Consider the following 13,968-nt stretch of genomic DNA (forward strand, 5'->3'; position numbering starts at 1 on the left):
GAACAATTACTATAAAATTCCTCACTACCCTCTCCAGGTCAGGATGCATAGTTTTGAGGGCATGGCCTCCTTTGCCTGGTAAAGCAATAAAGCAGTTTTATTTTTTTTTTTTCCTGCTTCACCCAAAACTCTGTCTCTAAGGTTTCATTTGGTATTGGTGTACAGAGGCCAAATCTCAGCTACAGGCTTGGCATGTTGCCTAGCACATAGTAAGTATTTATACATGTAACCATAGCTGTATACACCTTGCTTTCTTTTATGCAATGACATGGTTCCAATACAAGGTGATGCACTGGAGAAGAATTTTGTACCACAAACAATGGCTCAATTGGGAAGAGTCTGCTATATATTTGGAGTGCATCAAGCCAATAAGACTTCTATATGTTTCTTGATTGCTATGATAGATCCCGTCTTCTGCCATCTCTGGAAAACCTTCTCACTGAAGTGGTATTACTTAGCTGTGCAAGGCTAAAAGAATGGAAATGACACGATCTCTGACAGCACAAGAGTTTTGACGATTTTTGCAGTGAGATTGCGATATGGAATTCAACCTGTAAAGCATCAGGAGAGCGATCAATAGAACACCACAATGTTTACTGGAAATAAAAACACAACACATTCACTGTGGCCTTTTAAAACACTGCAAGTGTATTTTGTCTTGGAGATCAGCTTACATGAATTCTCGAATCTTTTCTTCCAGTTTTTTAGCATCAGCTCCACAAAGTTCAAAAATCTGTTCACAAATACACAAAGGTGAAATATTTATTGGTTCAAATATGGCAAAGATGGAGCTTTGTGGAATTTTGTTCCTGTTTATAAATTTATCCACTACTCATTTCCATCATCTGCAAGATAGAAATTAGATAAACTTTAGATAGAAATACACATTAACACACTAAATTTCTGATGTTTTATTTGGCACCTTTTCAAAATTGCTTATGCTAACAGATTTATGTAATTTTCCATGATATTCCTCTAAACTAAGATCTAAAATATATCACGTTGCTGGAAATGAGGAAAGCTGATCATCGCAACTTCTCAGGGCATTTATACACTGATCTTGAGGGCTTGCTAATTCATATACATGATCCCCTAAAGTTAAATAGCTTGTGATTTCCCATGCCCTGACTTTAGTTCAGGTAATAATAATGATTCTAAGAAGCACATTTTCTTTTCAGTTTTTCACATCTCTGAACTAGGATGGTGCGTCTATCCATGAACACCTTATATCTGATGAAATATGGAAGTTAAAGACCCTTACTCTTCATGATCAGTTCTGTACCAGTTGCTTGAGGTGGGTTGGAGAAAAGAGTGTGGGTAAACTGAAGCTGAGATTTGGTGAAGACTTGAGTTTCTAGTGAGGGAGGTTTCAGCAGCCAGAAATGGTGTTAGGACTTTGGGGGTAGGGGTTAGAAAAGTCTAGAACTACTTTCAGTGCTCAGTGTGCAACAGGGAAGATATTACGCCCACATCTAATGATTCTGCTTCCCAGGTAGCAGCATGGCGCCTGTGGGCATCATGGTTCATTCTATTTCTTGAAAGTCAACCCCACTCTTGTGCCTCTGTCTTGATCCCATTTCACTTACCGGCTCGCTCAGGGATCCACTTCTATAACAGCAAATTGCTCTTTTGATTCTCGAGAATAGGGTTACCTAAGTGTGGGTGCAGAATTTCATGTTTTATCTGGGTTGTCTGGTTTGTAGCCATCTCCTCTATAACTAGTTCTCTCGGCCTTGGCCACCAGGGGAGGAAGGTGTCAGAAAGGATCTGCAAAAGGCTCTTTCTTAAGAGTCAGTGGCAGCTGGATGGAGCCTCTAGGGCATGATGGGAGTCTCATGCTCCTCTCAGGCTAGGGGAGGTACCAAGCCAAGAAGTCTTGGCAGTAACATAGGTAGGACTTGGTCACCTGAATGACCAGCTTGGCCAGGGGTAGAAAAAGGATGGTAAGCTTAGCCAACTGACCAAAGTACTGAACCCATTGCCAGGAAACTCCTGGTCAAGATGAGGCAAAGGAAGCCAGCCTTTGCCTGCTTGGCATGCTCCATGAAGCGGGGGGCTGGGAGCTGGGAGCTTGGGCATGCTTTTTTCACTCTTTTCACTTGGGGATATTAGGACTTCCTAGACAGCTCAATCTGGTCAGAAAGGAACTTTGTCCCTGGTCTCTAACCGATGCTGGGGTGGAAAGCGGGGTGGGAGAGGCTTGGGGTTCACTCCAGTCTCAGTCTGTTTTTCCCCCTGTTTTTAACTATGTTTGCAGTGGCTCCCACTTATCCTTCCTTGTGGCTTCTGTCCAAGGTTCCTCCTGAGTCTCTATCCTCTACTCCTCTGCTTCAGGAGTGGCTTGACTCCAGTGAAGGCACACGTAATAGCTGAGCAGAAGAAAGGCGCTGGCAAAGAAGGGATGAGAAGTTCCCAAGGTGTGTCTGTTCCCCATGTCCGCTGCCACGTAATTCTAGACAGTGCCCCGCACCCCCGGTGCTCTAGAAGATGCTGTTTTATCATTCTTAGGGCAATGATTCTAGTAGATCTGATTCTGACTCCTTATTTTAGGATCTCCCCCACTGCCAAAAAGCAGCATGGAGCCAAAGAGTTTGGGGGCCCCTAAAAATGGGCTTCTCTTTTTGGATGAGAGTTCCCTGAATAGAGGGGTGGCACAATCCGTAGGGGTATTAGAAGCAGGAGGGCTCACCTCGAAGGGAGATTTCCAGGGAGGGGTGATTTCCATGACCATAGGGATTGTGGTATGCCCATGCTATGACTTGGGCATCCAGAAGCCACAGATGCGCTAAGAGCCTTGGCAACCGTGGAATTTGACTCCTCTTTCTTCTAGATACACTGAATCTAATACAGGGCCACCATCACCTACCCAGACATCTGAGCCAGGAAACCGAGGCCACTTAAAATATTCATATATATTCAGAACATCGCACAAATGACAGCATACAGCTTGGCGAGTTATTACAAGAGAGAGCCCACTCGTGTAACCATGTCCTGATCAAGATGTAGATGCAGCTTAGCTCCTCGCTCCCAGGCATTGCCCTGTGCCCAAAGCCAAAGTCTACTCCAGATTTTTCACCACAAGTGGGCTTGGTCTGTCTTTGAACTTTTATAAATGGAATTCTATAGTATGTTGTGTGTATTCTTTTGCACCTGGCTTCTTACTCAACATGATGTTTCTGAGATTTATCTGTGTAACGGCCATACATTCATTTTCAGCTTTTTTTTTTTTTTTAGTATTCTATTGCATGACTATAACACAGTTTATCCACCTGGGCTATGACCCAGAGTGCTGCTAGGAACATCCTTTGTGCAGACATCTTTGGGGGCATATGAACACCCATTCTTGTTGCATTCTGTAGTTTACCTGAAAGGGGGGGATTACTGAGTTCAGCTTTTATAGGAGTTACCCAACAGGTTTTCAAAGAGATTGCATCAGTGTAAACTCCACCAGCAGGGGATAAGTGTTCTGCTTGCCCCACATGCTTGACAGCACTTGGTACTGCCAGTCTTCTTCATGCTAACCATTTGGTGGCTTTAGGTGACATTGAATTTGTGTCTGAATCCCATGGTTTTTACCCAATCAACTTTCCCCTGGATTTTAGCAACAGCTTACACTTTGCTTTTTGGAAGGAATGATGCTAAAGCTGAAATTCCAATACCATGGTCACCTCATGCGAAGAGTTGACTCATTGGAAAAGACTCTGATGCTGGGAGGGATTGGGGGCAGGAGGAGAAGGGGACGACAGAGGATGAGATGGCTGGATGGCATCACCAACTCGATGGACGTGAATTTGAGTGAACTCCAGGGGTTGGTGATGGACAGGGAGGCCTGGCGTGCTGCAATTCATGGGGTTGCAAAGAGTCGGACACGACTGAGAGACTGAACTGAACTGAACACTTTGTTTCCTTCTCCAGTCTTATGCCCCTGAGACTTCTTCCCCTCAAAGCTCAAAAACACAAATCCTGCCATGCTATTTTTCTTTGTGAAATTCTTGAGTGTTTTTCCATCATCATAAAATTCAAGCTTCTTACAGGGATTCCTTGATTTTATCTTTTCCACCTCCACTGTCACTCTCTACCATAAACTGGACTCAAGCAAAAATTTATAGCTGGATTTGTTACTTAATAAGTGCCTACTCGATCCAGACATACAATGAACAAAACAAGACAAAATCCCACCACAGAGCTCATATTCTAGCGATAATTAAATACTCTTGGTGTATGATTACCAAATAATTCCTGACCTCATACCAGAGATACTTTATAAGTCTCTGCTTCTGCTCATCTTTAATCACTTGCTAAACTTAGTAATCCTTTATGATTTAACTCATGAAGGCTTCTCTGAAGTCTTTTTCTGTCATCTCAGAGTAGCCAGTGCAATTCCAGAATCCAAGAGTTGATTTTATTACCCATCTTCTCCGCTAGACCAAGGATGGGGACTATATTTCTCCTCCACAGTTTTAGTATCTAGCTCAGAACCTTACCCAGAGTAGGGGCTCTATTAGAATGGTATTAACCCTGAAGTGAATGAGCTAAGTTGAATCCTGGTCTTTGAGGGCCGGGTCCAAGACTCAGTGCTAAGTTTGAGGGATTAGGTGTTACCTATCTTATTCTTTCTTTGTCCAGTCTGACAAAGGCAAACATTATCTTTGTGTCTTCCTGTCTAGCACAGGTCTTTGCATACAGGAGTTTAATAAATGTAGGTAACAGATGAGGAGCCGTTTACTGATAAGGGCTCATTTCACAAGTAGCTTTCTTTCGAAGGGATATATTTGCAAGGCCATTAATATCTAATTTCTGCCCAAAATATTTTTTCATTTTAACCTGAATGTTTAGTTGTACCTCTCCAAGTATGCTCTACATTGAAGCATTAAGAAGTAGTGTTAACCTTGGTCTTCTCAACGTCTTCATTTTTCTTGTACAGCTGCCACCCTAGTAATGACTGCTAATGAAAATTTCAAGCTCCAGTTTGCAAAGACCAGTGGAATATGTGGTGGTTGTTCATGCATTAGAGAACCACCAACTACATCCAACAATCAGTGCAAAGAAAAACCCCAGGGTTTCCTGGTGGTCCTGTGGCTAAGACTCTATGCTCCCAATGCAGAGGGCCCAGGTTCCATCCCTGGTCAGGGAAGTAGATTCTATACGTCACAACTAAAAGTTCACCTGCCATAACTAAAGATTCTGCGTGCCTCAACTAAGACCCAGCACAGCCAAATAAATAAATAAATAGAAAACCCAAACTTCCGTTATGGACATTTTCAAACATATACAAAAATAGAGAATAATAACATGAACACCCCCCCCCCCCACATTTACCCACCACCCAGGTGTAACCAGAGGCAGTTTTTTATGCCAAAGACAAGCAATCACCTATAAAGAGTTTATTCCTGCCACTGGGAAAATGTAAGGGTGCTGGTGAGGCAGTGACTTCTAAGAATATACATCAAAGAGTCTGGCTAGTGATGTCCTTATAGAATAAGTATAAAATACTTTGATCAGTTGATACACAACTGAATGAATACTGAAGTTACATTTGGACCACTTGTGTGAAAGTTCAACAATTTCAGACATCTGTAGTTAGAAACAACAGCAGCAGCATAAAATTCTCAAAGCAACAGCAACAACCAACATAAACCAAAAAGCCCAACCAAACTAACCCACACAAGATACTTCTTGGGGGATGGGCTGTGGAAATACTTGTATGAACAAAACAAGTTTATAATTGAAATAGCATGATACTCTTTTTCTTCTGAGACATTATATGTGATTAATAAAATGAAAAGGGTATATCCAACAAAGGAATGTTTAAAAGTACCTCAGCCTTCTACTGAGAGGTGGATAGGGTTAATTACAGTTGGTTCCTATCTTGGCTTTTTTCTCTGACTCTCTGACTCCAGCCACACTCATTCTTTCCTCAGAACCATCTGCATCTTATTGCAGGTATTTGCACACTTCCTCTTTCACTTTCACAACACCCAGGGCAGACTCTGCAAATGCAAGCAGGTAAATTAAGGTTTTTGGAGCTGAGCAAAATCTAACCAAGAAGACACAGCCTCTTTGAAATAGTCTGTTTCACACAACTTGAACTTACTTGCACCTGAATTTAAGAAAAAAGCATATAAAGTAATCTGTTAGCTAATCTTTCCTTAATCTATACTGGCCCTTTTCTCAACTTGTTCCAGTAGTGAGATTTTGATAACATACTAATTCACTTTCATTTTCCTGTAGTAGAGTTAGAAACTGCCTATGCACCTGTTTCTCAGTACACTGGTGGCGTGAACACTTTTTCGGTGAGGGACCCGGTAATACCCATCTTAGGTTTTACGGGCCATATGGTCTCTGTCGAAACTACTTAAATGAACTCTCTGTACTATCTGCAACTTTTATGTAAATCTACATTTTTTTTCTCTATAAATCTATAAAGTATATAATATTGAAAATACAGTATAATTTTTATAATGATAATGCAGCAATAAACTTCGTTTTACTGAAGAAAAATCTACTCAAGTTATTAGGAGAACCACTGACTAAAACTACCCCAGCTGGCTAGGCATGATAGTAACAACTTGGGTGAGTTATCTTATGACAGGAGGTCCTGGTAAGGAATGGGGTACTAACAAGCTACATCAGCCAGAAGAATTTGGGAAAGGTCTAAAGGAGAGAAGAGATGCCAGTTCATATGTCCTACCAACCTCCCAGAATCCTTCTCACTGACTCCATCTTGGCTGAGAGATTACATGTGCCACCAGGAAAAACCCTGAGTCATAATGATTGGCCAGAGACAACCCGGAAACTAACTCTATTACCATAAAACCTGAGACTGTGAGTCACATCAAAGAGCAGTGCTCCTGGGTTCCCTTACCTTCCTGCTCTCTGCTCAGGCGCCCCTTCCCAATCAAATCTTTTGCTTTTCAACACATGCATCTCCTCAGACAATTCATTTCCGAGTGTTAGACAAGAGGCCACTCTCAGGCCCTGGAAGGGGTCCCCCTTCCTGCAACAAAAACAGCTATTGTAGTGCAAAGGTAGCTGTACATAATTAAACAAATGGGCATAGCTGTGTCCCAGTAAAACTGAGGGTCAGATTTGTCCCTGGGGCCATAGTTTGCCAACTGTGAATAACTATGCCATCAACTGAAGCTGCCTGAAAGTCAGTCACTCAGGATAAGGTGGCTTTCTGTTGGAGGGGAAAAAAGAGGCATGAACCTAGTGTTGTAGGAATTTATGTTAAGCTACATTGAAAGTATGACAAGTGATTTTGGACTCTGGCCAGAGAAAATGTTATCCTGCCCATTACTGGAAGAGTGGGAGGGAATTTTCTTGGGGATAAAAATAGTTTTGGAGCCATTCCTTTCAATGGCATATACTATTGTTTTTATGTTTCTATTAAGCAATCTGCTCAACTGTCCAGCATTGGGAAAATATACCTGTTCACTATATTCCTTCACTTTCTTCTCCCTAAGTTCAAAGGTAAGCTTATCAGCTGAGCCAAGACAAAGGAATGAGCTCATGCCTGTCCTCCTCTTCCTTTTAGGAGCGTCTACTCAAGGGACAGGTCTGTCTCCTTCTGGAAAGCATGTTGGAAGTAAGCCTAATATCTGCCTTTTAAAGATAGCTCTGAAAAGCTATCACCCTCCCTTTGGGGGCTAAATAGTTACAAAAAGCAGCTTCCCTTTGGCTCAGATGGTAAAGAATCTGCCTGCAAGGCAGGATACCCAGGTTCATTCAGGGTCGGGAAGATTCCTTTGGAGGGTGGAATGGCTATCCATGCCAGTATTCTTGGCTGGAGAATTCCATGGACAGAGGAGCCTGGCAGGCTACGGTCCACAGGGTCTCAAAGAGTCGTTCACAACTGAATAACTAACACTTTTTTTTTCACCATTACAAAAACAGTAGTATTTCCTCCACCTGGGCGGGTTAACTGTGTCCTCTGCAGTTCCAGATTCACCCATAGATGGGTCATCTCAAGGTCTAGGTTCCAAGAATCTAGTGCAAAGTCTTTTGACATGGATCTAAGCCATGTTCTTCAATTACCACAATTTAGCACTTTATTACTTTTAATAAAGGTGACACTTCAATTTTCCACATGAATCCATGTGAGAACAAAGGTTAATGTAACAGGGCTGGTTGCTTATTCCTGGTGTGTCTCCAAGAGAACCATGACTTCACTAAGTCCTGGGGACTGTGGTCCTCCAAGTGTTTCTTGCGTGAGTGATGGATGATTTTGTAGTATATATCTCTAGAGCAATGGACTATGCCATTGCTGGCTTATTAAGCTGCTTTGCATAAACATCTATAATGATGATGAGCACCTAGTTTTACTGCTGAGTTTCCATTGTTATGGCTGGTTGTGAAGCAATGGTTGCTTAGCAAGTTATGTCATTGTGACCAGTCCCCATATAAAAGAACTCAGACCCAGAGACTCAAAAAGGCATCCCTAGGCATAGATATTCCACACATATCCTTGAAGTTCCTGCTAGGGAGTGCTTGTCCAGGGGTACTTAGAAACTTAGGTACTGCTAAGTAGCCCTGGACAAGGAAGAACATCAGAAATTCGTGCTGGACCTTTCTAGACTCCAACAATGCCTATCTTTTTTTCCCTTGTTGCTTTAACTCTATGTTTATTGCTGTAATAAATCTTAGCTATGAATATAACATGCTATTTATTGAGTCTTGTTAAAACTTTTGTGAATCACTGAATCAAACACTCCCTATAATTTCAACAAATTTAAAATTCAGAGAAGAACAGGGCTGGGACTAGGGTGGAAAATTTAAGCGGTGCCAAAAAATGTTAGTAATGAAGATAAATAATATCTTAGTACTTTAAAAAAAGTATTAAAATTTAATGCAAAAAAACCCATGATAAACAAAACATCAAAAGTTCAAATGAAGAAACGTTTCCACCCAGTAAGTGCAGTATCTTGCCTCACCCAAAACCCTGCCCTGGAGAAAAGACATACTACACAAGTAATTACTGCCTTTAAGTTGCTAAAGCTGAGAGCTGTATCTTTAGCAATCTTTAGCAAGGTTGCTAAATGGTGGTAAATAGTTGCTGTACTTCTCTGACTTTCCCTTCATGTTCACTTAGTTCTTGCCTCCTCCAGTCAATTAATCTCTGCCAACACATTAGATGCTCATGGGGCTGATACGTAACCCCTTCTAGGCACTGACACCTCTCAGAGCCCTGAAGACCATGTGAAAGCTCTTTACTTTTTCCCCTCATGCAGAATGCCTCTGTAACTGTGTGGGCTAAGTTGCTTCAGTCGTGTCCAACTCTTTGCAACCCTATGAACAGGAGCACACCAGGTTCCTCTGTCCATGGGACTTTCCAAGCCAGAATACTGGAGTGGATTGCCATGCCCTCCTCCAGGGGATCTTCCTGACGCAGGGATCTAACTTGCATCGTGCATGTCTCCTACATTGGCAGGTGGGTTCTTCACTTCTCTGGCCACCTAAGAAGCCACAATCTATTAAGACTGAAACCACGGGGTAGGTAACTCCAGAATACTAAGATGACTTAGCTTAAATGCATACTGTAGTTACTCAAAGAGCTTTAGAGGCCTCCAATAACCTTTATTTCTATATTTCTATTTACATATAAATTTTCAGGGAGATAGGTACACAGCTAGGTCCTAGGGCTCGAATAATAGCTACACTTCATAGTATACACCAAGTCTAGCGTGAGGTACTTTATTTACATTGTCACAAATTTTCATGATCAAGGTTCAAAGACACATGATGTTGTCGCTATGAAGAATGAAACTGAGCCTAAAGGTGGTTAAGGTACATTCCCAAGATCCTCACTAATAAGAAGCAGACCTGGAATTTAACTTACGATCATTTGATTCCAAAGACGGCAAGTCAGCCACAGACATTTTTTTGGAGTGGTGGGTCAATGCTGTTTTTTGTTTTTTTTTTTTTTAGGGTGCAGCATATATATATATATATATTTTTTTTTTTTTTTTTAATACGAATAAAGTGACAATTTTATTATTTGGAATAAAGTTATGTGATTGCAAACTTCTCCCCCAGCAATATCCAATAAGTCCATCAATACATTGTTTAAATAACCACATTCAAATGCATTAAAATAATGTATTTGAAATCTGATGTCATACATTTTAACATTTTTATGAAGATGAACAAAGACCATTTGGGAGGGTGATTCTCCAGGGACCACCATTCTCCTCACTTCTACTATCTCATCTATTGTCCCTGCCTGGCCCTTGAAGACGCTGAGTATGTGACCACTGCTTCCAACCCTATCCTCTTTCCGGCACCCAGTGGTGCTGCCCACTTGGGATTCTTTTCATTTCTGTGCCTCCTTCAAGGAGGGCGCTTGCTGAAAATGACGTCTGTGTCCTCAGCTGGAGCCCACAATTCACACCCATAAGGGCAAGATCTTCCTCTCACTTAAAATGAGAGCTCAGTTCTTCTGAATTATTCATTTGTGAATAACTCATTTATTAGCATCTATGTACTTACATCCCTTCACTCTCAGCTTTCCTAAGTGCTTTGGGAAACCATCTTACTCTCATATCAAAAGATGAAAAAGTTAAAGTGAAAGTTGCTCAGTTGTGTCTGACTCTTTGTGACCCCATGGACTGTCCATGGAATTCTCCAGGCCAGAATACTCGAGTGGGTAGGCTTTCCCTTTTCCAGGGGATTTCCCAACCCAGGGATCGAACCCAGGTCTCCCGCATTGCAGGCAGATTCTTTACCAGCTGAGCCAGAAGGGAAGCCCAGGAATGCTGGAGCGGGTAGCCTATCCCTTCTCCAAGGGATCTTCCTGACCCAGGAATCGAACAAGGGTCTCCCACATTGTAGGCAGATTCTTTACCAACTGAGCTATCAGGGAAGCCCAAAAGATGAAAAGATGGAACCAATTTTTGAGAGTTGGCCCATATTTAAGCAGTTGACTAAGACCTGGCAAATCTCTGTTACTCTTCCTTCTCTACTTCACAGACTTCTACCAATTTCAGTCTGGAACCAATGTTATAAACATAGGGGATCTAGTGATTGGCTTCACAGGCTCACCGAATAGCCTAGCAATATACGCACATTTCAATTTAGGTGCATACATATATTCTTATGGAAAGAATTTATAGTCTCCATTGGATTTTAAGAGGGTCTATAAACAAGTTTATGAACTACCCTTAACAGAATATAGTGTAATATTCTGGTCACAAAAATCAGCCAAGATTTTGGGTGTCCCATCTGAAAGACACCAGAGGAATGCATTTTTATTTTTTGTTTTCTTTCTCTTTTTAGTTTTTTTTTAAATTATTTATTTTTAATTGAAGGATAATTGTTTGACAATATCGTGTTGGTTTCTACCACACATTAACATGGATCAGCCATAGGTACACCTATGTCCCCTTCTTTTTGAACCTCCCTCCCACCTCCTACCCCATCCCTCTAGGCTGTTACAGAGCCCCAGTCTGAGTTCGCTGAGTCATACAGCAAATTCCCTCTGGCTATCTATTTTACACTGTAGTGTATATGTTTCCATGCTATCTTTCTTTCTTTTTTTAACCACAGTGAATCTTACTGGAACAGGCTATGATGGCCTAGATGAAAACACTCAGGGGCAGAGCAGGAAAGAACAATCCCACTGTATTTATTACCTGGAATTTGCTTTGGCTGGCCTTTGGCCTAAAACTGTGAAATAATTATAGCTGTTGTTTACAGCACATCCCAGCCAGATGTTCACCCAACCTCTGCATGGAAACTTTCAGCAGCAGGGAAGGCCCATTATCCACCATAACCCTAGGTCATGGTTATGTAGCTTCATTTGATTTAGATTTTTAAATTTTTATTTTGTGAATAGTCTATGCGCTTTGTGAATATTTTGAATGAGCAAGACTCAAGAGGCTAAAATAATAAAACCAGGGGCTCTCCTGGTGGCTCAGTGGTAAATAATCCGCCTGCCAATGCAGGGAAGACAGGTTCGATCTCTGATCTGGAAAGATCCTATATGCAGCAGAGGGACTAATCCTGTGTGCCAAAACTATACAGCCTGTGCTCTAGAGCCTGGGAGCTGCAACTACTGAGCCCCATGCCTCAACTGCTGAAGCCTGCCTGCCCTAGAGTCTGTGCTCCACAATGAGAAGCCACCGCCACGAGAAGCCCACACACAGCGATCAGAGAGTGGCCCCCGCTTGCCGCAACTAGAGGAAAAAACCTGCACAGCAGCAAAGACCCAGCACAGCCAAAAATAAATAAAAGTATCCAAAAATATATAACAAAACCATTAAAGGATGATCCAGGGTGGAGTTGGCAGTTAGGAAACGCCAGGAAACTGAGGGTAAGGGAGACTACTGTGTTTGAGTAGAAGAGGTAATCCTGAGATTTTTGGCAGCAATGAAAAGAGAGAAACCCAAGGGATTCCCTAAGTCTTCTGGTCTAATGAGAGGAAGCTGATCATATTTTCAAGGGAGGCAAACATTCCCCTAACTCTCAGTCCTATGAGGAATTACCATAAGGTTTTTTATACAGTGTACATTTTAAAAGACATTAATGGACAGTGGCTCTTTGCCAGATGTTTTACCAGAAATGTAAAGACATTTCTCATAACATTTCTTCATAGCAGCTAAATTCTAGGGGTTTTAAAAATACTAGATAAGTAGCAGTTAACTGCTTCAATAAGTCAATTTTCAGTTGTGCCGTGCCAGAAGAAAGAGGAGAACATTTATGGAAGTGGTCTCAGAGAACTGAACTTAATTTTTCGCCACCCCAGGAAAATGGTGAATGTTACAGGTAGCCTTCCTATTGACAGGTGGGGGTAAATTCACTGGTGGCAGTGGTGGTTGTGGTGGTTTAGTCGCTAAGTCGTGTCTGACTCTTGCAACCCCATGGACTGTAGCTCACCAGGCTCCTCTGTCTATCAAATTTTCCAGGCATGAATACTGGAGTAGGTTGCCAATTCCTTCTCCAGGGGATCTTCCGGACCCAGGAATCAAACCTGAGTCTCTTGTATCTCCTGTATTGGCAAGTGGGTTCTTTACCAGCTGGATCATTGGGGAAGCCCAAAAGATTTATAATACTGTGTCTATATATCTCTCCCACCCCATTTTTTTTTGATGCCTTTGTCTTTTGCACAGAAGATTGACATTTTTTGTCAGTTGGAACCAGCATTACAAATCTTTTCCACAGGTTTTCAAATGATATCTCAATTGCTACAGATATGAATCCTTCTGGAGATATGATTACATATACACACAAACAAAAAAATTTGGAAAACTCAGCAGTGGCCACAGGACTGAAAAAGATCAGTTTTCATTCCAATCCCAAAGAAAGGCAAGGCCAAAGAATGTTCAAACTATTGCACAATTGCATTCATTTCACATGCTAGCAAGGTAATGCTCAAAATTCTCCAAGCCAGGCTCAACAGTCCATGACCCAGATGTACAAGCTGGATTTAGAAAAGGCAGAAGAATCAGAGATCAAGTTGCCAACAGCCACTGGATCACAGAAAAAGCAAGAGAATTCCAGAAAAACATCTACTTCTGCTTCATTGACAATGCTAAAGCCTTTGACTGTGTGGATCACAACAAACTATGGAAAATTCTTAAAGAGATGGGAATGCCAGAATACCCTACCTGTCTCCTGAGAAATCTGTATGCAGGTCAAGAAGTAACAGCTAGAACTGGACAAGGAACAATGGACTGGTTCAAAATCAGGAAAGGAGTATGTCAAGGTGTATACTGTCACCCTGCTTATTTAACTTATATGCAGAGTACAGCATGTGAAATGCTGGGCTGGATGACTCACAAGCTGAAATCAAGACTGCTGGGAGAAATATTAACAACCTCAGATATGCAGATGACACCACCCATATGGCAGAAAGTAAAGAGAAACTAAAGAGCCTCTTGATAAAGGTGAAAGAGGAGAGTGAAAAAGCCGGCTGAAAACCCAACATTCAAAAAACTAAGATCATGGCATCTGGTCCCATCATTTCATGGC

General features: G+C 41.7%; 1 protein-coding gene across 1 annotated transcript in view; it reads right to left on the reverse strand.

Moving 5' to 3' along the window:
- Positions 1–625: 625 nt before the first annotated feature.
- LOC147367786 (thioredoxin domain-containing protein 8-like) overlaps positions 626–13,968 on the reverse strand; it is a 30,787-nt gene continuing 17,444 nt past the window's right edge. Inside the window, exons 5-6 of the mRNA XM_086414131.1 lie at positions 1,587–1,652; positions 626–733 (exon numbers count right to left, since the gene is read on the reverse strand). Coding sequence (XP_086270257.1) covers positions 671–733; positions 1,587–1,652 — 129 coding nt within the window. The 3' untranslated portion in view covers positions 626–670. The remainder of the gene's footprint in view (positions 734–1,586; positions 1,653–13,968) is intronic.

This window comes from Bos grunniens, chromosome 8, assembly GCF_055505025.1.
Source record: "Bos grunniens cultivar Pamir isolate PY7600 chromosome 8, Bosgru_T2T1.0, whole genome shotgun sequence".
NCBI lineage: Eukaryota > Metazoa > Chordata > Mammalia > Artiodactyla > Bovidae > Bos > Bos grunniens.